The sequence below is a fragment of the Tasmannia lanceolata genome, unplaced genomic scaffold (assembly GCF_043159265.1).
Source record: "Tasmannia lanceolata isolate RefF3 unplaced genomic scaffold, GAP_Taslan_0.1 ptg000019l, whole genome shotgun sequence".
Classification (NCBI taxonomy): Eukaryota; Viridiplantae; Streptophyta; class Magnoliopsida; order Canellales; family Winteraceae; genus Tasmannia; species Tasmannia lanceolata.
The window spans coordinates 27,821,105-27,846,598 of record NW_027518696.1 but is presented as its reverse complement, the minus strand read 5'-3'; the positions used below and the strand labels follow the sequence as shown (position 1 = coordinate 27,846,598).

General features: G+C 39.9%; 1 protein-coding gene and 2 long non-coding RNA genes across 5 annotated transcripts in view; all 3 read right to left on the bottom strand.

Moving 5' to 3' along the window:
- Window positions 1–4,635: 4,635 nt before the first annotated feature.
- On the bottom strand, window positions 4,636–5,137 carry LOC143853243 (uncharacterized). The gene is made up of 3 exons (XR_013237063.1): window positions 4,994–5,137; window positions 4,826–4,898; window positions 4,636–4,752 (listed from the first exon to the last, which is right to left on the bottom strand). It is a non-coding gene; the product is annotated as an uncharacterized LOC143853243 (long non-coding RNA).
- Window positions 5,138–13,665: 8,528 nt separating this feature from the next.
- Window positions 13,666–19,197, bottom strand: LOC143853069 (uncharacterized). The gene is made up of 2 exons (XR_013237000.1): window positions 18,923–19,197; window positions 13,666–13,996 (listed from the first exon to the last, which is right to left on the bottom strand). It is a non-coding gene; the product is annotated as an uncharacterized LOC143853069 (long non-coding RNA).
- Window positions 19,198–21,154: 1,957 nt separating this feature from the next.
- The window catches only part of LOC143852200 (protein LONG AFTER FAR-RED 3-like), a 101,651-nt gene continuing 97,311 nt past the window's right edge, over window positions 21,155–25,494 (bottom strand). For 2 of the 3 annotated variants that reach the window (XM_077361579.1, XM_077361580.1), the window contains exons 13-16: window positions 25,003–25,134; window positions 24,755–24,870; window positions 23,289–23,489; window positions 21,155–21,415 (exon numbers count right to left, since the gene is read on the bottom strand). In XM_077361579.1, coding sequence (XP_077217694.1) covers window positions 23,315–23,489; window positions 24,755–24,870; window positions 25,003–25,134 — 423 coding nt within the window. In that variant the 3' untranslated portion in view covers window positions 21,155–21,415; window positions 23,289–23,314. Of the gene's footprint in view, window positions 21,416–23,288; window positions 23,490–23,835; window positions 24,017–24,754; window positions 24,871–25,002; window positions 25,135–25,494 lie in introns of those variants that run through there. The other variant, XR_013236738.1, reaches the window with a different exon arrangement.

The window sequence follows — 25,494 nt, the reverse complement described above, 5'->3', positions numbered from 1 at the left end:
TGTCTGAAAATTATTTTTCTATTTAAAAAATAACTTGTGAAAATTCATTTAATTTTCCAGTACCATTTTGAAAATCTCTAACATTCTTGTATCTGATGGATAAGCTCCTGGAGCTTCTCGTCAGACTCCCATTCAGCGTTAACTTGTTGGAACTAGTCCGTTTGTGGCACTGTTATGGCATGAAGCTCACTTGTATTCTCAGGTAGCCGTGATAATGCATCAGCCACTTTGTTCTCCACTCCACTCTTGTGTGAAATTTCATAATCATACCCAACTAGTTTGGTTAACTAGCGCTGCTGAATGGGATTGCTCACTCGTTGCTCCAAGAAGAACTTGAGACTATGATGATCTGTTTTGATTTTAAAGTGCCTTCCAATGATATATGGTCGCCATTTTTGAACGGCGTGAACGATGGCCAACATTTCTTTTTCGTAGGTAGACAATCCCAAATGCTTCGGTGATAACGCCTTGCTTGTAAAGGCGATGGGCTTTCCATGTTGCATCAGCGCCGCTCCAATACCAACTCCTGAAGCATCACTTTAAATGGTAAAATCCTGTGTAAAATCCGGTAGCGCCAATGCTGGGGCTGAACTCATAGCCTGCTTATGCTTAATAAAGGCTTCCTTGGAGCTAATAGTCCATGAGAACGCCTCCTTAAGCATATTGGTGAGAGGTTTACGTATCTTTCCATAATCTTTCACAAATCTCCTATAGTACCCAGTGAGACCCAAGAATCCTCGTAAAGCCTTAAGAGTCTGAGATTTTGGCCAGTTGAGCATATCCTCAATTTTTGACGGGTCAGTAGCAACCCCATCTACGGAAATGATGTGCCCGAGATATTGCAACCGTGTTTGGCTGAAAGCACTTTGAGCGCTTGACGAAGAGCCGGTGCTGTTGTAGTAATTGAAAAGTAACACACAAGTGCTGAACATGGTCTAACCAATTCCGACTATGCATGAGGATATCATCAAAGAAAACCAATAAAAATTTCAGTAAATATGGTTTAAAAACATCATTCATCAGACCTTCGAATGTAGAGGGAGCATTCGTCAAGCCAAATGGCATGACAAGGAACTTGTAGTGCCCCTCATGTGTACGAAATGCAGTTTTGTGAACGTCTGGCGAGTGTACACGGATTTGGTGATACCCAGATCTAAGGTCCAATTTAGAAAATAGTTTGGCACCATGAAGCTCATCTAGCAACTCGTCAATTGCCAGGATCGGAAACTTGTCCTTAATAGTGGCTCTGTTTAAAGCTCGGTAGTCGACACAGAACCCCGATGAATTGTCCTTCTTCCTTACCAGAGGAACAGGGGAAGAGAAAGGGCCCGCACTATGTCGTACTCTGCCAGCTTGTAACATCTCCTGAACTAACCGCTCAATCTCATTTTTTTGCATGTAAGGATAACGGTAGGGTCTAACATTAATCGAGTGGAATCTGGTAATCATGTGATCGTTTTGGTGGAAGAGTTGAGGGTTCTTTAAAGATGTCCTGAAACTCATGCATTAGCTCAACAAGTCTTGGGTCTTCGACGGGGGTGGTATCATCCACAGTCATGGCACAAAGCTAAGCTAGAGCCCCCTGCTTCTGTTTCTTCAAGATCTTCTCCATTTTGTCTCAGTTCACCGAATGAATATCTCCATTCTGTGCTCCTCTCAAAACAAAGCGCTTACCATTGATCCAGAATTCCATTCGTAGCTTTCCAAAGTTCCAAATGATGTCTCCGAGCGTTGTCAGCCATTGAATTCCCAACACAAAATCATATCCACCCAACGATAATAGTTTAACATCGGTAGAGAATTCTGAACCTTGCATGACCCAACAGAAGTCCTTGCATTCTGCACTGCTAATCACTCAATGTTCATCCCCCACCATGACCTTTGAGGGTTGAGTCTGTTGAATTTGACATCTGGTTCGTTTGGCCACCTGAGGATCGAGAAAGTTGTGTGTACTGCCCGAGTGGATCAATATTACAATCGGTCTACGCTTAATATATCCTTTCACCCGCATAGTTCTCGGAGCAAGCGTGCCAGTGAGAGCATAAATTGAGATTTGTGGTTTTTCCTCAGTGGTCTTTTGTTCCATCTCTGGCTTCTCGTCACCCTCGCTATCAGATCCACCAACTTCGATAAGAAAGAGTTACTTTCTTTTACATTTGTGACCCGGTGTAAATTGTTCATCGCAGTTGAAATAGAGCCCTTTGGCTCTACGCTCGTTCATCTCGGCTTGGGATAAACTCTTGAATGTAGAGGTACATGAGCCTCTGTCTGTTTTGGTCATTGATTTTGCGATCGCAGCTGGCTTGAACGGCTCTGGCTTGGTGAAATTAGATCGTCCACAACGTGCCAAGGCTTCAGCAATTTCCTCCTAGAGCCTTGCCAATCCCAAAGCCTGGCTAATGGTTGTCGGCTTGAACATCTGAACGGCAGTGCGAATCTCTTGCTTCAAGCCACTAATAAAGTGGCCGATGAAGAAATCATCGGTAAGGCCTATGGTGCGTGCTGCCAGCTTTTCAAATCGGTCCTGATATTCCGTCACTGTGGACTCTTGGCTCAGCTTTGTCAAAGATCCAGTGAAGTCTTCGAGAGCATTTGGACCGAATTTGGTGCACAGGGCATCGACTAGTTCTTTCCAACTCACCCTCTCTTGAGCATTTTCAAACCAACGAAACCACTGCAAGGCCTTCTTCTCCATGTGGATTGATGCAAGTGGGACTTTCTGCTCTTCGGTGACAGAGTTGCAGTCAAAGAAATGCTCTACTCGATAGATCCAACCGAGAGGGTCCTCACCATCGAATCGAGGAAATTCGATCTTAGCAAATTTGGTAAGTACAGGTCCCTGTGAGCATGTCGCTTTGTGTGACGTGGACTATGCTAAGTTGTTGGTTTCTTGCCGTGATCCTGCTAATGATGCAACTAACTGGTCATATTTGAGATCCTATGCTGCAATCAACTCCCTAATTGCCTTGAGATCCATTGCTGCGATGAGCTCCTTAATATCCTTGAGATCGGCTTCTTGTTTGGAAGAACTTTCCCTCAATTTGCCAATCTCTGCCTCGAGCTTCTTGGCTTCTTGTCCTCTAGTTCTATCAGCCATCACTTACTACACATGCCAAAGAAACAAATGGCTCTGATGCCAAATGATAAGACTTTAGGTAGAAGAAGAGGAAAAGAATTCACAAGATAATTTCCCACATCCGGGGGGAATACCTCTACAATAGTTTTGAATTTTAAAAGGGGATTTTATTCATCATAATCCAACTCAATGACAATTTGGTTTAATATTTGCATACCTTAACCGACTACCATCAAATGATACGACTCCACACTTATCCTACCAAATTCTACTCCTATCAAGTAGGACTGCTATTGTAGATAAACTCCAGACCTTATCCTACCAAACTGCTACTTGAATCATCATATCAAACTCCTGTGAAATAGAGAGAAAAGTACAGAATGTTGGTACAAGTTTCGAGAAATGAAGGATTTCGGGTACTTTTTAAAAACAAGCATGAAACACGGATGATTCTTCAAAATCGGGTGGGAAAAAGACCCTAGTACCCTTCTGACATCATCAAGACCAAGATGGAGTCCTCGTATGTTGGTCCTTCATCATTTACCTTTTCAATATTTTACTATTTTCTTTGGAGAGAAAACCCCCTATATTTAATGCATCTCACCTCCATTGACATTTGGCACACTGCACGAGGCTTCTTTTGGTTCGTCTGAAAGTGTATTTGAACCGACAGAAGCTTGGGTTCGTTTGGATCCTGGCTGTCGAAAATAACTGCAAATGGAAAGATACTTGACATGTCATAAAAAAAACCTTTTTCGAACGGTGGCGCCTTTATTCACAGCTGGTTTGGTTTGGATTTAAAATTTCCCTTTGAACCTAGAGTCCCTTGGGTTCGTTTAAATCTTGGCCGTCGTCAATATGCATAGAAGGTCGGATACACGACACATGGACATCGATATGGAACGGTGGCATCTTTTAGTGATACCGCCATCTCTTTGTATTCACCATTTTTTTTCATTTGAACTCTTTCATTTCATTTCTACTATTTGTTCAACCTTGCCTTAAATTTCTGGTGCCGTTTTGTCCCTAAATACAAAGACAACATCCCAACTCTTACATATTGATGAACAAATAATTTTGGTGAGGTGTGTAGAGCGTTTACGCCGCGTACCCAATATTTATGCCCGCGTTCTCAAGTTAACATCAGCGTACCAGAAATTCCGGTGGCGTACCATTACTTACGTTGGCGTACCAAAAATTTACCTAGTTAATCAATTTCTTCTGATTTCTACCTACCTTTATCCAACTAATGAATCTGGTTTGTTTTTCTACCCAATAAATTATTCAATGAATCAATTTGGTTCGAAGTGGAGTCTACCCAGAAAAACTTGTGGTGAGAGTAAGCTTCCATTGAATAATCGTGGACATTTTGTATCAGATACTTCAATTGTGATGTAACCAGAAGTTCATATCAAATGGATTGGGCCTTGACATGAACAGAAGAAACAAGAATGGTATTGATTAATCAATCATCTATACACGAGTTTGAAAAATCAGTCATCTAGTACTACACATCTTCTAACAGTCAGCCTTTCAAAAATTTGTATTGAACATCTCTACTCCCTACATCTTATAATCCCCATTAAAACTGCAGTAGTGAAGAAGAGAAACTACGTATGCCTGCATTCCCAAATCATCTCGAATGTTCTTTCCACGCGTCGGCACTGTATATCCTCCTGCCATAGGGTACAACTGTAAGTATTCGATCACGAATGAGTAATTTCTTTGTATGCTTCTAACAATTAGTACCTTAGTGAAGTCGATTTGTTTGTACTGGCATAGAGCTTTTATCAACTCGATCACGAATACCCCACAATCGAACCTAGCATTTGAAATTTTAGTAGTTGACATTATGTAACCTGCACCTGGAAAAAGATGAAGAGTATATTGTCTTAACGGTACAGGACGAGTACTCACGGGTTTTCTTGCGTTGGTCTTCTTGTTTCAATGATATCTTCCAACGTATCCGCTTCTGGTTGAAATCTTTTTAGAACCCTCCTAAAGAAAGTAATCTGCATGCAGAAATTATTGAGAAAATCTATCCAAATGTACCGAACTATGGAATATCACTAGGCATGAAACCTACCATTCCCCTTGCAAGCTTCCTACAATGAGCTCTGGCCAGTGAATCATACATTATATATTTTCATTCGTTCATACTGACCATTAATAATATCCTGTGTTTCTCATCCCCTATTGGGACCAGGATTCTGTCCACCCCATTCATGTCGCTTAGGAAGGAACCGATGATGCTCGCATCTTCCTTACCATGATTCACAAGCTCCTAAAAACCATAGCAATTAAAGGGCAACGCATAAGCATGGGATAAAAACAGAGGTTATGGCAATGCTAAAGCGTTCAGGTTCAGAATTTACTGAGACATAGGACATAGGTAGGGAGTTTGTCCGCTATCATGGATATGGAAAGATCGGCATACATATTTATCATCTTCAAGGGAATGAGATTTATAGTGGAACACAACATGAGAAAAATTATTTGAAATATGCATCGACGATATATATATATATATATATATATATATATATATAAGTCCTTAGACTCTTAAACTTACCGAGCTGTGCACTAGACCCTGGGGATGATACAGTGTCCTCAACTCTTCCTTTGAGCTGTGACTTCTACTAGTAATTTGTAGAGTATTACTGAAGAAAGAATCACAGTGTTTATTGTATGGACTATAGAACAGAGTAAAGAAATTGTGTTATGGTTCTAAATTACATACTCGGATTCGCTGCTGAAGTAATCGCAGATAACGTTCTCCTGAATGTGAGGATCGAGTAGGTCATATGTCAGTTTCCTCTCCGTCCACGACGTTCTGTATTGGATCGTAAATCTTGTACTGACATCCCATTCTTCCGATGATTCCATTTGTGACTCAACGGCCTCTTGGTCGTCTTCCGACATTTCCATCTCCGGCACAACCACATGTTGGCCGTCTTACGACAATTCCATCTCCAACTCAACCAACTGTTGGTCGTCTTCCCTTTCCTCGGGAATCCATCTGCAACTTAACCAACTGTTGGCCGTCTTCCCTTTCCTCGGGAATGCAGTCTGCATCTGGCTGCACCATCAAGCAAGTGTTTTCTTATTTTCATTTCTTAAATAGCGGACGACAGAATGAACAACATATATGATCTTTCATGATATGCTTACTTGCTCTGCTGGAGTTGTAAGTAGATGGAGCTCACAATCATCAAGAATGATCTCCAGTCGCACCTAATTGAGAGACAATTACTAAGAATTCGAAAGTACGTAGCTGGCAGAACGAAATAACATAAAGAATAATAGTGTTTGATTATTATACCTCATCATCTTGCAGCCCTCTCACCATCTCCAGTAGATTGGCTGGTTTGCGTTTAGATTTTATTTCTTCCCATCTCAGGAATCTGGGATATTTGTTGTTAGCACTGGTATAGGTTGTCAGGTGCTCGTATAGCCAGACCTTTTAATAAGAAATAAACACATGAGAGAGAGGGTATAATAGTAGAGGTTGTCAGGTGCAAAGGAATCTTGGAGCGCCGGCAGATGTTGTACATAACAAAAACCCCTTTGCGCCGGCAGATGTTGTACATAACAAAAACCCCTTTGTGCCGGCAAGGTTCGCCTCCTCTACCACATCTTGCAATTTACTGGTGGAGCATCGTGACTTTACGGAGGGAAGATCTACCGGTGCAGCGACCTCAGCTGACCTTTCCCTCCTTCCCTGAGCAAATGACATTCTTCTTTTCTTTCTTCGGAACACCTGAAACCAAATATCCAAGTTCACATTAACCTCTGCTTACGGAGTTCTTCTAAATGAAATGCAAAAGAGGCCGAATCATCTGCAATGGAGCTCCACAGACCAAACAAAAAACAGAAAGCATGAAAGGAAAGCAGGTCTTAGAGCAATGAAGGTGCACCTAAAGAGGGAGTTTTCTCTGTCTCTACAATGAGATCTCCAACAGGGTCGGAGGAGTGTTAGGATTTCTGGCTTCTCGTGGCTCGGCGGAGTATTAGGGTTTGAATATTTAAAAAGTCGGGTTCTAAACCCTCTCTCGACGGTTCGACTATTTGATAACGGTGCTAGTTAATTGAATTACGAACTTAAGAAGTAACAGTTCTGGGTGGCATACGTAATGTATCCGGCGACGTAAATACAGATTCCGGTGGCGTTTCAAGTAAAAATTTTGAACTTCCCAACATCCGGTGGCGTTACATAAGTTATGCCGACGTACCTAATTTTCTGGTGGCGTACATAAAGTAAAAATAAAAAAAATACATCTTCCGGCGGCGTGAATTTATTTCCGGTGGCGTACTTATTCATTATGGTGGTAAATTTCCGAATGGTCTGATTCCGGTGGCGTACTTATTGTAACAATGGCGTACCAATTGTAACGGTGGCGCCTGTTTTGTATATTTGAAATTGTTGGCATTAGGGTTTTAAGTGATGACGATGGCATAAACTATCCTCCTTTAAGACACGAACTCACTTTAGGGCTTTGAAGGTTTGTGGGTTCTATCTTCCAAACCATATCCTACGCTATCCAGTGGCCAAGCATGGGATTCGTGAAGCCAATATTGCGTTCTTCAAGCTATAAGATACCATTCCCTGTTCTTTCTTTGCGAATGGGGTGAGCTGAGGATCATCTTTCTGGTAAAACCGAGTGAAACTATGAAATGGAATCGGACAGACGATGTAGCCACCGGGAAAAGAGTACAGGTGGATTGCTGCCTCTTTGTATATAGAATATATATCTTATGGAAACCATACTAATCCACACTTTCTTGTACCACTTTGATATTGCAGGGAAAAGGAAAAGTTAAGTGCGTGATGACTAGATGCTCTACAAGGAATTTTTAGTCTCATCTTAAGTCTCTACAATTAGAGCTTAGGGATGTTCACTATGATGTGCTGTATAGAACTCCATTCGGACATTTATTTAATCTCGAAGGCCTTGTATTACATAATCTATACTGACAATGCTACTAGGTTTGTGGGATTGTGAGAGCAATTCGATTAAATTAGATGGTCAGTTAGTTCCGTTTGATGTATCGGATGTTGCATTAGTATTAGGCCTAAATATCAGTGGCGAAAGAATACCGATGAGATGGAGCCGCAGTGCAAATGTGCGTGGGTGGATGTTTAGCAAACCATCTGTAAAAGCAGACGAAATATGTGCCAAAATAAAATGTTTAGTAGGCAGCAATAAGGAGGACTGTATTAATTTGGTTGTTAAACTTCTGTTGTTACTCATGTTCTTACTCCTATTCAGTACATTTCTCTTTAATCAGACAGACCACAAGGTGGATGCGTCGTTTTTCCCTTTCATAGACAATCTTCAAAACATATTAAAGTTTGCATGAGCATATGCTGTCTATGACTACCTTCTTCAATCTATAAATAAAAGTGCAACTGGCAAAGGTCATCTGGCCGGATGCTCGATTGTCCTTCAGGTAAGCCATTACATTCTGGCGAATCTAGCAGTACAATTGTAAGATCTTACATGGAAACCTTAAACCAAATATTCGCATTACCTCAGGTATGGTTGTTTGAGCATACTAATCTATGGCGTTGCAATTACGCTGAAGCGATGCCACGAATATTTAAAAGGAAAGGTGTTATACACAACAGGAGGACCGAGCATAAACGAATGTTTAAATTGGTAAAGGATATGCAGTTGAATGACTCCCAGGTGAGGGGTTACAGTACTTATTAAATTTAATCTGCATGTTTACTTGCTCTCAGCAGTTGTTTGCAATCAATGTCTAGGTCATCAGGGTTCTACCACCGAATTGGGATGAGGTTACGTTTATGTATCCCATAGACCGAGTAATGTATCATCGTCATCGATATTGTATACATTTCATCATTCGGTACATCGAGATATTCAACACACATTTGTTATTGTGACAGACCACTACTGTACGAGTCCCTGAAGATAACCAAGGCCAAGCGGATGAATCGAAGCTTATACCGGTCCTTCAAAATCCTATGACCCTTGATTCCGTTGAGCATGAACGGTGCGATATTACGCATGAAGCTGATGATAGTCTCATCCAACAGGAACCAGCGGGCGACATTGTGTATTGCCTTCGTCAAGAGTTGTTACATGAGAGGTTACTAAGGAAAGCTGCCGAAGCAGAAACTTTGGCGATGAAGGGAGAGCTACAGACAGTTAAGTCACAATATCGTGAATACGATTGGAAGCAAAGTGAGCTTGCGAGAGAAGTAAATGGGATTAAAGAGGGGCAAGCTCATGTTGACCGTGTCAATGTTCTACAAAGGGATGTGAATGCTATTGATCGGTCCGATAGAACAATGTAGACACCCAATTTTGTCAAGGCAGTATTAATGGTAGGTGTTGCGAGGAACTACCTACCATTAATACAGTCTTAGGGCTCACCGTATCCTATGATCATCTATAGGCACTCTTGAGCACTTTCCATGAGCCACTGGATGCACCGGGATCGAACCCATCCATGACATGGTTGTGACCAATTGATCACATATGATGTAATGGCTCACCATTATCTGTAGAAAATGACAATTATGCCCCTACATACACCCAATTGGGATGAGACACATGGAAACAATAATCAAGAATGGGCAGAGTTTTACAAAAATGTATTTAATTTTTAAAGGGAAATGATATCAGCACAACCATGTTTCAATAATTGCACAAACCCATCTTATCTTTTCACATTTAATTGACTTGTGAGATCTTTTTGGTAACTATAGTAACCTCTGAGAGCTCTTTAAATAATAGAAGACATGATGAGTTAGTTCAAATATAACATGGTTGTGCTAATATCATTTCCCTTTTTAAATTATTTCAAAAATTATTTTTCTACTTTGTATAGTAAGATTACATCTCAATAACTAATATACAATCATCCAATCTCTTTGAAAATTCACAAATTAAAAAGAAGATCCAAAATCGAATCTAGCAAAAAAAATCCATGAAAAGAATAAAGTGAGGCTCGATTCAATTACAACTCAACTGAACTAAGCCTTTGTCCCAAACTAGTTGGGGTCGGCTAATGAATCCTTTAGAAAATTTTATGAAGAATGTGAAAGGATCTACACAGCTCAAATTGACTAAGTCTAATCCTGACACTAGTTGGGTTCGTCTACATAGATCATTTTCTTCCATTCTCTCCTATCCAAGGTTCGATACCATTGGAGATGCTCAAATATCATTAAGTTTCTTATATTTCATCTGATTAAAAAAAGGTTATAAATCTTATCCAACATCATTAGCTCTAGTCCTCATAGATTTGCATAAATTAAAATCACGGAGAAGAAAACAACGGCTTACCATTAGCAGCCCGGGTATTATGACTTATCATGATTCACACCTTACCATTGACCTTTCCTTCTCCAAATTCATCCGAGGTGGCTGCTCTTGCATGCAACAAGCGGTCCGTGAAATACATGGTGTTGGGAAAAAGTGGTCGAGATTTGTAGAATAGAGATGCTTCAACGCACGTAATTGCTTTCCTTAAGACGATATTCACCCCTACCAGTAGTGTGCAAAGGGGACTACGAACTCGTCTCCAAGACACAGTGAAGCCTGGTTCCTAACTAAGTGCTTGATGACTTTCTTCACTAAACAGCACCAAACCTAAATCACCCTTGAATTTTGTAAGTATGTGAGACTCAAGTATCTGTTTCTGCAGAATAATAGTACACTTGAAGAAAACTTAAGAACATGAAATAATAACTTGTAGGGGATACAAGAAAGTGTGAAATGACTTTGGAATTACTAGATTTTGGTTTGCCAATGTGTTTTTTAAGTATCATGGTAATGGGCGTTTTTGAAGTGCAAAGTGCGCCAAAAAGTGCCCTACAACCCACACCGCGTGCGTGCGCAGATGGTGTGTTACCCATAGCTAAACCCAATGCAATAAAGCAAATAAGAGGTATGTAAAGCTTTATATATCCAACTCTTCTTTTGCCACATCCAATGTGAGACTATTTTCCCACCACACTTCTACACTCTTTTGTAAAAAGTAACTTTTTCCAAAATAAAAGTTTTTCTTTTCCAAAATACTTTTAGAAAACATTTTCCAAATTACTATATTTTTACCAAAATACAAGATTTTGAAAATCACAAATATCTAACATTCTGCGATGGTCCCTAGTCAATCCTACAAACATGATGGCCCCTTCTTGTGGAATTTGTGACACCCAGGGTATCTAATATACCCAAGGTTTCTTAAAGGCAATAACGTGGGTGTAGGATATCTAATGTTCCAAAAAAAAAAAAGGTTGTAAGACTCTAATTGAAAAGACTTCTAAGTATACTTCCTCTCATCTCTCATGTTCCAAAAAAGAAAAAGAAAAAACAAAGGTAGTAATACTAACTTCAAACAACTTATATAATCAGACTTAGACTCCCATCACAACAACAACAAAAAAAATCCTTCTATTCTCATCCCAACACAAAAATCCTTCTATTTTATTAAGTGGGAGCTGTTCTAGAAAAAAGTTATAATTGTATTCCCATGGAGATGGATCTAAAGATGGAGCGGATAAAGGCTAAGAATAAGGTTGCGATTAAAAAACGGAGATGTCAATCTTCGGGAAGACAATAAAAAGCCTCAAGAGATTAGAACTGATGAAGAAAAGTTGGACCGGAAAGACGACAATTGTTACTATGGAAGGAAAGTGGCTGGCTATCAGGAAGTCTGATACGTGCAGAGATGTGCATATAAAGAACGTAGGAGGGTTTGGATCTGTTTTATTTTTTTTTTTTGATGCCATAGGGTACCCCCACCCCACTTCGTGGGGCGGGACTAGTCCCTAGGGATGCACGCAGGCACTCGGTAGACCACGCACATCAGTTGAACAAGGGGGGATTCGAACGCTTGTCAGTGGGGAGCATACCCATGACTTTACGCCAAAGAGCCACACCCTCCCGAGTTTGGATCTGTTTTATTTTTATTTTCTATTATCCAATGTAATGGTATTTGGTCATGGTTCTGTTGTAGTTTATCTTTTAAAGTATGGTGTCAGTTAGTCTTAGGTGTCCAAGTAGTGGAGGGTGGTTAAAGTAACTGCCTCCTTGTGTATTAAACTCTGTAATGTAGTCTGTTATGGATAGAAAAAGTTCTTTTAAGAAAAAGTACAGATTTCTGAGGGTGTCCACCCTGAAGTGGATTTGTTTGGCTGATACTAGCCAGACTGATAAGATGGTTCAAAGAGGTGAAAATGGGGTGGTGGCACAACTTTGTGCTATCTCAGGAACTGATACCGATCCCGATCAGTTACAATGCTAGCAGGCATGCCATGAAGTTTGAAAATGTTGTTGATGAATGCTTGTGCGACCGAAGATGCCTCCATATGGGACTGTTTATGGCTAGCCCCCTCCATCCATACCATTGTACACACCTGAGGGCACTCGAGTTGATGCAGTGGATAGGACATTGAAGACTCGAGAGGAAATAATTAAGACTCTTAAACATAATCTTCATTGGGCTCAACAACGTATGAAGCTGCAGACATACAACACCGCACAGATAGGCAGTTCAACATTGGAGATTTGTCTATCTTTGCTTACAACCTTATAGACAGACATCGGTGGCCATGAGGAGTGCAGCAAAACTAGCACCTCGGTATTATGGACCCTTCAAGGTACTTCAACGAATTGGCCCCGTGGCATATAAACTGAATTTACCTGCAGAAGCTAAAATCCACCCAGTTTTCCATGTGTCCTGTCTTAAAAAGAAGCTAGGAGAGAATGTGACACCCACACAACAGTTGCCTTTGGTTGGGGAAGATGGCGAGATAAAGTTTGAACCAGTGGCGGTGCTTGATCATAGGATGGTGAAATGTCATAACCGTGCAGTAAAAGAAGTGCTCATTCAATGGTCTAACATGGCTCCTGAAGATGCTACATGGGAGACTTAGCAGTCCATTCACGAAAGATATCCAGACTTTCAACCTTGAGGACAAGGTTGCTTTCGAGAGGATGGGCAATTGATACGTGCAGACATGTGCATATAAAGAATGTGGGAGGGTTTGGATCTGTTTTATTTTTATTTTCTATTATCCAATGTAATGGTATTTGATCATGGTTCTGTTGTAGTTTATCTTTTAAAGTATGGTGTCCGTTAGTCTTAGGAGTCCAAGTAGTGGAGGGTGGTTAAAGTAACTGCCTCCTTGTGTATTAAACTCTGTAATGTAATCTGTTATGGATAGAAAAAGTTCTTTGAAGAAAAACTACAGATTTCTGAGGGTGTCCACCCTGAAGTGGATTCTTTTGGCTACTTGTTACTCATCTTCCCAATTTGTAGCTATTAGGTTCAATGACCTTATTCAAGTCAGGATGCTCCACAAATGATGCTCTGGATACACTGAACCTCGACGGAGAGTGTTGTGACCATATAGAGTGCGTGGTGGCCTTGTTTACACACATTTTTTGAAATTAATGAAGATCAACCTTGAAATTATGACAGTTATCTACCAACAGACACTTTCCCCAAGAATAGGGATGATAGTTATTCTCAACATATTAGAATTTGAAATTCAAAATGGGAAATTGACAGTTATGACAAGTTTCCTCAAAAAGGCCAGGGGCAATTATGGATGGTTGCCATAAACATCTATATAAGGAGATGATTGTGTCTAAGAAAGAAGTCCCATAACCAACACAAGAAATGTCGTAATTTATTATACATTATATTTATTTTTACCTCACTATTACATTTCTGAGTTGTAGTTTTAAAAATGTCTTAATGTGTAATACATTACATTAAACTTTTCCTCACTTTTACTTTTCTTATTTGTAGTTTTTACCAAAGAATACAAAGTCTGAAAGAAATGAAATCGTACACTTTGGTGAGCACTGGCATTTGTTTGTGCTTTTATTGTTGGGGAGAACACGGATACATGGCGGTGGATAAATTTCTCCTTGCTATCTGCGAATCAAGAAACTAGCCACGAATAAGAAACCACGAAACACATAAATAGCAATCCATCACACAAATCAAGAACATGCGATTTTAACGTGGAAAACCCTTCAATGTGAAGGGAAAAACCACGGGACAAACTCCGAAAGAAATCCACTAATAAAAGAGAAGTACAAAGTCTTTCTTCTCAAGTTTTCCCAAAACTTGAGGCATACACCAAAAATAGAAGAGAAACAACAAAAATCTTGAAGGAAATATGGGTTACTTCACAAACCCCTTGCAAGAGAATGTTTTCCCACCTCAAAGAACTACGTGTGAGAGATCTTCTTCTTCTCCATGAACCACTTCAAAACCATAAGTTTTGGCTTCTTTTTCCCTCTTCTTTCTTTCCCTTCTTCAAATACTTCAATCTCCAAAGGAATAGGCTTACAAACCCTCTTTAGGACTTTTGCTCCAAAGCAAAACCCTAGATGGGTGAAGAGCCCTTTTTTCATCTCACTTTTCTCCTCTCTCCCTGTTTTTTTTATTTCACATAAGTTAAACCCACCCCTCACGCCTCTCTCTATTTTAAGAGACGTAAGTGAGTAGGGTGGGGCCTACATAATGTGGATGGACCCATTTAACAATCTCCCCCTCCAGCCCCATGAAGGAGGATCTCTGAACTGGATGCTCACAGGGCACCCATGCTTGCCAAAGCTCTGCCTAACTCATGTTTCTCCTTTGGCACTGTATTCATCATCATGGCTGACGGATTTCGATTGGTGTGAATCTTGTTGATCTTCATCAACTCATTTTCCAAAACATCTCTAATCCAATGGTATCACACATCAATGTGCTTCGTCCTGGAGTGGTAAGAGGCATTCTTGCTCAGATCAATGGCACTATGACTGTCAATTCTGACCGCATATTCCTTGTGATCCAAACCCAACTCTACAAAAAACGCTTCAGCCATAGCATCTTCTTACATGCTTCTGTAGCAGCAATGTACTATGCCTCTGTAGTCGACAATGCAACATATTTTTGCAGCATCGATTGCCATGAGATGGCTCCCCCTGTAAAAGTAAACAGGTACCCTGAAGTAGACTTCCTCCTATCTATATCTCCTGCCATATATCTACATATGTATAGCCTTCAACCCTGGGTGATGCATTTCCAAAACACAAGCACTACTTCGAAGTGCCTCTTAAATATCTCAAAATCCACTTTATAGCCTCGCAATGTTGCTTTCCTAGATTTGCCAAATATCTGCTAACAACACCGGTCGCATATGCTATGTCGGGCCTTGTACATACCATAGCATATATTATGCTCCCTACGGCTGATGCATAAAGAATCTTATCCATCTCTTTCTTCTCTTAACTGCTGGTTGGAGACAACTTCTTACTCAGCTTGAAGTGACCAGCTAGTGGAGTACTAACGGGCTTGGCATTTTTCATGTTGAACCTTCCAAGTACTTTCTCAATGTACTTCTCTTGTGATAGCCATAACTTCTTATTCATTCTATCACGCTTCACTGTCATACCCAAAATCTGCTTTATATGCCCTAAGTCTTTCATGTCAAAGACTTAGTTCAACTCTTTCTTTAACCTGCCAATCATGTTAGCCTCTTGACTAGCAATAAGCATATCATAAACATATAACGAGAGAATAATGAAATTACAATCGAAACTTTCTAACGTACACATAGTGATTTGCAGCTATTCTTTTGTACCCATGACCCACCATAAATGAATCGAACTTTTTGTACCACTGTCTTGGAGCTCACTTCAACCCATACAAACTCTTCTTCAACCTGCAAACTATGTGCTCTTTGCCCTTTACATGAAAACATTATTATTGTTCCATGTAGATTTCTTCATTTAAGTCTCTATGCAAGAAAGTTGTCTTAACATCTAGCTGTTCAACCTCTAAGTCTAGGCGCTAGACCTAGGATAGTAAGAATAGAAGACATCTTCACCAGGGGGGAAAAATCTCATCAAAGTCAATACCTTTTTTCTGCCCAAATTCTTTTACAACTAGCCTTGCTTTGTACTTCATATTCTTCTTGTCATCTTCATTCTTCACTTTGAATACCCACTTGTTCTTCAAAGCTTTTTGATCCTTTGGCAGTTCAACCAACTCATAGGTCTTGTTCTTATGCAAGGAATTGACCTCTTCTTGCATAGCCTTCTACCATTGTTCCTTATGCTTATGTGTCATAGCTTCTTTAAAGCTTTCTGGTTCACCTTCAGTGAGGGTCACATACTCTGATGATGGATATCTCGTTGAGGCATTTCTTTATCTTTCTGAACTTCTGAACATAGATGGTTTGTCTTGAGAGAACGGCTGCCCCTGCTCAGTATCACCATGCACATACTCATGAACATCATCATCTCTTTGAGGGGCCTCACTACCCCAAGCTTGGTCTTCATCATTTTCAGCTTGTTGCTCATCATCATCAAATGTGGGTAAGGGGACTTGAGCTTCTAGCAGCTCAACTAAAACCTCTTTTGGTGTTTCTTCCTTGCCAAAATCAGAAATCATCTTATTTTCGCGAAAAACCACAGCATGGCTTCTATGCAATTTCTTGGCCTTGGGATCCCACAAGATGTACCCAAAATTCATCATCACCATAACCCAAAAATACACATTGGGTTGCCTTGTCATTAAGCTTGCTTCGATTTTTCTTAGGAACATGCATGAATGCCTGGCATCCAAACACTCATAAATGTGAGTAGGACACATTTTTGCCTGTCCACATTCTTTCTGGCAAGTCTCCTTCTAATGGCGATGAAGGAGATCATTTATCAGGTAGCATGCTAGACACATGGCTTCACCCCAAAACTCCTTAGGTAGCCCAGCCGATGAAAGCATGCTTCTAATTCTTTCCACTATTGTGCGGTTCATTCTTTCTGCAACGGCATTGTGCTATGGCGTATAAGGGATGGTCTTCTTATGTCTAATGCCATGCTTCACACAATAATCCTTGAACTTTCTTGATGTGTACTCTCCACCATTATCCGAGCGGAGACATTTCAAAACCTTGGACGCTTGCCTCTCAACCATAACATGAAATCTTTGAAAGATCTCAAACATTTCATCTTTGCTCTTTATAGCATAGGTCCAAACTTTCGTGGATGCATCGTCAGTAAAAAATAAAATACAATGCACCACTAAGAGTTTTCACAGTCATAGGGCCACATACATCAGAATAAACTAAATCAAGGATGTTAGTTTTCTTGTTAGCATTAGAATGCGAGAAATAAGCCCTGTGTTGTTTTCCAACTAAACAATAATCACAAGGGGTTAAGGACACACCTTTGAGTTTTGGAAGAGAATTGTTCTTCACCAAAATCTCCAAACCTTTCTCACTCAAGTGCCCAAGTCGCTTATGCTATAAATCTGGTTAAGATTCTTCAAGGGCATTTAACTCGCCCTTAGATAACTGACCTTCTGTCTTGTAGGGGGAGCAACACTTCTTGCCTCTTGCCACAACAAGAGAGCATTTTCTCAACTTCCACAGTCCCTTGCCAAACTGTGATACCTACCCTTCATCATCAAGCTTTCCCGTTGAGATGAGATTCAATCTGAGGTCAGGAACATGTCTCACATCCTTGAGTATCAACTTGCAACCATGCCAACAATTTTTGATACACCATCATTTCCCATCTTTCCCTAACCAAAGTCGCCCGACTTGTATGTGGTAAAGAAATCTTTGTGTGAGGTGGCATGGAAGGAGGCTCCTTAGTCAACTACCCAATTCGAGAAGTTGCGCTAACACAACCTTCACAACATATCGAGAAGATCACAACTTCACTCAATGCCATTGCAGTGGTTTCTTGAGTTTCTCTACTTCTTTGGCCACTTTTTTCTTCCTTTTGCTCACTTTTGTATTTTCTGCAATTCTTCTTCATATATCTAGGCTTCGTGCAATGAAAACAAATCAATTCACTTCTTGACTTAGATCATCCTCTTAATTTGCTTCTGCTGTAATTGTCCTATCATTTGATCTCCCTCGTTCTTCAGTGACTAATTCCTGGGAGTGGGAGGAATCTGAAGATTTTTCTTTTAACTTCTTCATTAAACAAATTGCTTGTAACTTGGTTCATGGTGACAATACCATCCGGCGCCGAGTTGCTAAGGGATATGACAAGGTTCTCCCAACTGTCAGGCAAGGAGCTTAGAAATAACAATGCCTGGAGTTTATCATCTAGCACCATCTTCATAGCCGCAAGCTGATTCATGATACTTTACATCTCATTCAGGTGCTCTGCAACTGACCCATTCTCTCTAAACTTCAAGTTCACAAGTTTTCTGATCAAGAACGCCTTATTACCAGCCGTCTTTCTCTCATACAAATCATGTAACTATTTTCACAAGGAACTTGCACTAGTCTCTGTCGCTATGTGGTGGAACACAACATCATCCAACCATTGTCAGATACAAGCAATAGCTTTTCGATCCAACTTTTTCCAATCATCAGCGGTTACGGATTATGGCTTCTTGTCTATCCCTTCAATTGGCAAATAGATGTCTCTTGAATAGAGTAGATCTTCCATCTTGGCTTTCCAGATTAACCAATTTCCTCCGTTTTAGCTATTCATCCTTGATGAGGTACTTGCCTCCATCTTTGATTCACAGATAAATATTAACCACCAACCAAGGCTTTGATACCACTTTATTGGGGAAAACACGGATACACCGTGGTGGATAAATTTCCTAATTCTATCTGTGAATCAAGAAACTAGCCACGAACAAGAAACCACAAAGTACAAAATAGCAATCCACCACACAAATCAAGAACACGCGATTTTAATGTGGAAAACCCTTCGATCAAAAGAAATCCACTAAGAAAACAAAAGTACAAAGTCTTTCTTCTCAAGTTTTTCCAAAGCTTGAGGCATACACCAAGAATAGAAGGAAAACAATAAAAATCTTGAAGGAAATACGGGTTACCTCATAAACCCCTTGAAAGAGAATAATTTCCTGCCTCTAATAACCAAGTGTGAGAGATCTTCTTCTTCTTTTCCAAGAACCACATCAAAACCCTAGGTTTTTGCTTCTTTTTCCCTCTTCTTTCTTTCCCTTCTTCAAAGACTTCAATCTCCAAAGGAATAGGTATACAAAGCCTCTTTAGGATTTTTGCTCCAAAGCAATACCCTAGATGGCATAAGAGAAGAGCCATGTGTTTCTTCTCTCTCTCTCTCTCTCTCTCTCTCCTGTTTTTTTTTGGTTTCACATACGTTAAACTCACCCCTCACGCCTCTCTCTGTTTTAAGAGACGTGAGTAGGGTGGGGCCTACATAATGGGGATGGACCCATATAACATTTATGTTGTTAAATTGATCAAATGTCCCTTTACTCCAACGTTGCTGTTTGCAATCCTATAATTCCTCTATATTTAGGCCTTCATTTTGGTAATTAATTTGAAGTCCCTTGTTTCTAATGACATTAAGAGCCCAAGGAAGAAGTGGCGTTCATCTCTTCTTCTCAGCCCCCTGAAATCCAATCCTAGGGCATACATTGATTACCTCCTTGAATTTCAATTGTACTGAGACCATTGAAGTCTTCTAATGAAAATTTCTCCAAGCAAGTGGACAGATTATTTGGTTTACTTACAGGTATAATAGCACCTATAATGCGAGTTCAACCTCTTGCCTGACATAATACCAAACCGATCCAGCAATTCCCATATGCCTGAACAATAGGTTCCAGTTCTAGCACTCTGTCAAGCAGTAGCATAAGATTCCGCCAGTTACAAGTTAATCAGGCCAACATCATTGCCTAGAGGCCAACACATTGGCCCTTCTTCAATCCTTGGAGAGAAGTCAAAATCGAGCGCCTGAGTATAATTTGACATTGACCCCAACGGTTCAAACCAATGTCATGTCTAACATACATGTCAAACATGTAAGGCTACCGATGATGGTTGAAGTGACATGATTAAAATGTGAAAATTTGCCCTCGAGAAGGAGAAATATTGAATGAATATATCATATATGAGATTTTGCTATTTCTTTTTCAAGATGCCAATCGTAGTGAGCCAATCGCAGTGAGGATGGAATTTCCACAATTACCGCCAAAACCTCTGACATCATTTGAGAATCAAAATATTTATTGTTCCTAACAAATAGTTTTGTTTAGAATCTTTAACCGAAAGACTCAAATGATTTGTTTTATACATTCGAGTAATTACACACGTTTCACAATTAGTGAACTGAATTTATTGCACATGGTATCATAGTTATTGCCGCCAACTCTAACATCTTAAGCTTTTGGAGTAATTGGTGGTGTCATAGTGACAAATCAGCAAGATACAATTGCCTTTGGACAAAATGAGAACCCAACCTCTCCGGAGTATGTTGGATTAAACAAAGATCAAGTTGTAGGGATGATCCAACATTAACTCGGCTTACAGATTACCGTATCCTGAGTGGTATGCCAAACATTTTTCATACCCTAGGGGATACAAAGTTCTTGAATTTACTCTATTTTCTGGGAAAAATAGACAATCCAATATTGAGCAGATAGGCCGATCGATTGCAGAGAAGCAAAAACTGGGTTTTACAGATTCATATTGTTCCCAAATTTTCTTAGGCCACGTTTGGATACCCACAAGATTTAGATTTGGATTTATCACAATTGCGGATCAGATCCTTAGATTTCCAAATCAGCTACAGCAGGGAAAAAAATCCAATTTTCAAAACCGTCCTGCAAGACATTATTTGGAAAGGCGATGACTTTTTCGCCCCCTGTAGGATTATGCACCCCCCTTTTGAAGTGATTTGAAGGCAAAAAGAGGGCGCATAATCCGAGGGAGGGGCAGGGGGAATCATCTTCGTATCTAGAAATTAATATTTGTGGCAATTACCTTCACCCTCGCTGCTCGACCTTCCTGCTGCAGCAGCCAGGGCCTCTCTCTCTCTCTCTCTCTCTCTCTCTCTCTCTCTCTCTCTCTCTCTCTCGTACAACATGAGCATCACGATGACTGATGTATTTTGTACCCAAAACTCAAATCCAAATCCAAATACAAAAACATGAGGTATCCAATGTCCTTCAATTTGTACATCAGTTTGCCACCAAACAACGTAGAAACGTGGTAGGATATGGATTATCTATTTCGTCCCCAGTTTTTCGGGAGCCCAAGTAAACATTGTTAACATCGCTACCTTAGTCAACAGCCTAATGAATCTGCAAAGGCATATATGGCCAGATGTAAAAGGACTAAGAATAGATGCCTTGGCTATACATGAGTTTATTACAATTTTGCAGTCCCTCTTTTCCAGGAGAAAATTCCACCTCTCATATTAATTAATGAACTAGACAATCCCATGTATTAAATAGGAAAAAAACTTGAGTTTATTACAAGATTTTCCCAAACATTTTACGAATCTTTCAAACATTTGCCACACCATTTTATTCCGTGTAATTCTGGGAAAGATCACCATCCTGTCAAATACATGTCTCTAATGAATATACATAGTATGATGATGCATCTAAGTTTATGAAGTATGGACTATATATATATATATATATATATATGAGGAAAGTGTTTCTAGTCTCTCCCCTAGATAAGCTTATCTACTCCTCCCTTTAAAAAAACACAGTGGGCCCACGCTGTTTGGATGATCCAAAGCATTCATTTGATAGGTCCTAACATAGATAGGGTGTGCCAAAAAAATCAGCACCAAAGGGTCATCCTAGAACTTCATTTTGTTGGGCACACCGTGTCCAAAATGGACGCATATAAACGTGGACGTTTATATGTGCACCACAAAACGAAGTTCTAGGATGACCCTTTGGTGCTGATTTTTTGGGCACACCCTATCTATGTTAGGACCTATCAAATGAATGCTTTGGATCATCCAAACAGCATGGGCCCACTGTGTTTTTTTAAAGGGAGGAGTAGATAAGCTTATCTAGGGGAGAGACTAGAGACACTTTCCTCTATATATATATATATATATATATATATATATATATATATATATATGAGTTAAGTGAAGCTACACATACGTGTAGCTAACTTAGCTACACCGACGGCTTAAATACAGTGGGCCCACATTATTTGGGTGATCCAAACCATTCATTTGATAGGACCTCACATTGATAGGGTGTCCCCAAAAGATCAGCTCCATTGGATGATCTCAACCCTTCAAACTATGGAGGTAAAAATGGACAGATTTGTGAAGGTTTTTACACGTCCATTTTTGCCTCCACAAATCGTAGGGTTGGGATGATCCTATGGAGCTGATTTTTTGGGCACACCCTATCTATGTGAGGGCCTATCAAATGAATGGTTTACATCACCCAAACAATGTGGGGCCCACTGTATTTTATGCCATCGGTGTAGCTAAGTTAGCTACGCGTATGTGTAGCTAAGTTAGCTACACGTATGTGTAGCTACACTTTTCTCTCTCTCTCTCTCTCTCTCTCTCTCTCTCTCTCTCTCTATATATATATATATATATATATATATATATATATATATATATATGAGAAAACGGTTCCTACACGTGTAGATAAGTTATCTACACACTAGCTTACAATACAGTGGGGGCCACATTATTTGAGTGATCCAAACCATTCATTTTTAAGGCCCTCACATAGATAGGGTGTCCACAAAAAATCAGATCCATAGGATCATCCTAACCATTCAAACTGTGGAGGCAAAAATTGGACTAATTTGTGAAGGTTTAAAGACATCCATTTTACCTCCACAAATCGTAGGGTTGGGATGATCCTATGGATCTGATTTTTTGTAGACACCCTATCTATGTGAGGGCCTTTAAAATTGATGGCTTGGATCACCCAAACAATGTGGGCCCCCACTGTCTTTTAAGCTAGTGTGTAGAGAACTCTCTACACATATGTGTATGAACCGTTTTCTCATATATATATATATATATATATATATATATATATATAGAGAGAGAGAGAGAGAGAGAGAGAGAGACCTGCACACGCTTGCAAAAACAGTGTGGGGGCCACTTTTTTTGGGGGATCAAAACCATTCATTCGGAAGGCCCTTCCATGGATAAGGTGTGGCCCAAAAATCAGCCCCATTGGATTGTCCTAACCCAATCAAAGGTGGGGGGGAAATGGACAGACACTATGTGTCCATGTTTCTGCCCATTTTTCCCCTCCACAAATGGCAGAGTAAGGATGATCCAATGGAGCTGTTTTTGGGCCACACCCTATCCTTGGGGGCATCGGAACATTAAAACATGTCGACTTTGACAGGTTCAGGCCCAAAGTTGGCCATTGCATCCCAAAACACTTTTGCGAAGAGCGAACGGAATGGTAGTGAGTTGTTTCTCACCTGCCCCTTCAAGCTTGAATTAACGTTTAGGGATATGCACGTACACCACCAACATATGTTTCCAAGACGGAAGCTGATACTTCTTCTGCAAAGGTCTCCCATGAATCAGCAGACAAAACCACGAAATCTGCAAACTTTCCCGGAGATAATGACCCCAACTCATTGTCAAGGAAGCTTGAATAAGCAGCTGAAATAGTATACCTGCCATGCCAGATTCTATGTCAACAAGTAGATCCTGAAACTAAATCAAGAGATTTATTACCAAAAACACAAAGGTAAATGAAGGGGGCCCATCCAAGATGCCACAGGAAATCAAAGAGTTAAGAAGATAAGGCCCGTCGTTAATGTTAAACAGAGTTTTATTTAGTTTTAGTGTTATTTAAGACCTTTTTAAGCCAAGAGAAAATAAGAGAAATTGTAGAGCATAAACACCACTGGAAGTAGAAGCATTTCATTGGACCAATGAATATGAGCCTCATTAAGAACTGTAACAAAGGATTGTCCTAAGTTATAAAATCGAACTTATTAGTAACTCTTAATAGCTTACTAGTATCAGAGGTCGTGTAGCCTATATATGCCGCAATGGTTATAAGTAGACACCTCAAACACCAGTCCAATCTCAGTTCTCTACTACTACTACCTATAATTTTTTTGGGGCAGGGCCGAAAAAACACCAAGTCTTAATCGGGCCAGATTAGAACCTTAAACGATGGGGAATACTTGACGTCCTGCACAGAAAACAAGTTGAAAATATAGATTTAATCTTTGAAAAGAAGAAAATGGAAGTAGAAGGAAGAGAGAAAAGAGGAGAGGAGAGAGATGGAGAGATTTGTGATAGAGAAGGGTAAACATGTCTTGGGGTTGCTCTCCTCAACCCACAACCCTTTTCTTATTAAGACGAGAGGGGAAACCCATTCTAACTTAGATGGGCCACCAACCACTTCAACATAGAGCAATCAAGTCTATTAAGTAACGATAAAGGAAATTACTAGTTTACTCCCCATACATAATAGCATCTATCTTACATACAAACCCCTCCATTTCAACATCTACCACATTTAAAGACAGTGTATAGCTATATAGAAGGAGAAGCAAGCAGGAGAGCCACTGGAAATCCTCCCAGAGTCGCTACGTCTAAGCGTAAGTGATCTGGACTAATATCTAATTAAAGGCATGAGGGAAGCTTACTATAGGTGCAAATAAGGACAGCATGAAATCCTCTGAGAAAGACAAGCCGAAATACACCTATTGTGGAAAAAGGCTTCCACAACATTACATTGCCAAAACATTAGTTATATTATTTAAACCAAGTCGTCAAAGATATTCATCTTATCATTTGACAAAATCAAAGAGATCAAGATAGTGAAGGCTAAAAAATTGTATGCTACCTATTCAACCAAGCTAATGAGGAAGTAACATACTCAACATTGATAAAAGTTAAAGTAAAGGATAAGTAGAAACCGTACGCATTTAAAGCATCATTCAGTAACACACGTTCAGACGGTATCCACGCATCTTCCAAACCAGGAAGTATTCTCTTCATCGCAATGTTGATCCCTTTTAAAGGGTTAATATGTGCCAGCTGAAATAATGACATTTTTTTTATCACAAACTTCCAAAGGAGCATGAGCATCACCCACATAAAATATTGAAGTTACAATGGTCAGAAATGTGCATAAATGTAGCTGGTTAATATTAAACATAAAATACTTACTGGCCAGTCAGAACCAAATGTTAAATGGGCATTGCCGGATAAGAGAGATTGAAATAAAAATGACCCCCTTTGAGCCCTATCCTCCCCAAGCTTCTTTGTAGCAATATCAGCATTATAGAGTAGGTGCTCTGGCTGTCAAAAACTCAACTTCTTATACAAATATGCCAACACAATGGATCTTCCCGTGAAAATCATATGAAATAAAACGATCATGTAGAACACACTAAACTAATCACAAAATAATGTATTCACATAAGTCAGATACCTTAGCATGGAAAACAATAATACTTTAAATGCAAATTCACAAAAAAGGAGTCCAAGAGTGGGATGAACAAACCAATTCCAAGAAAACTCATTTATGTGTACGAAAAAGAAATGTACACTCCCTTTCAAATGAAGGCTGTACCATCTTGGGGCTCATAAAGCATGTATATGGAAGAAAATAACAAGCTTATAAACGGACTGTGATGCCCCCAGCCCAAACCCCGAAGC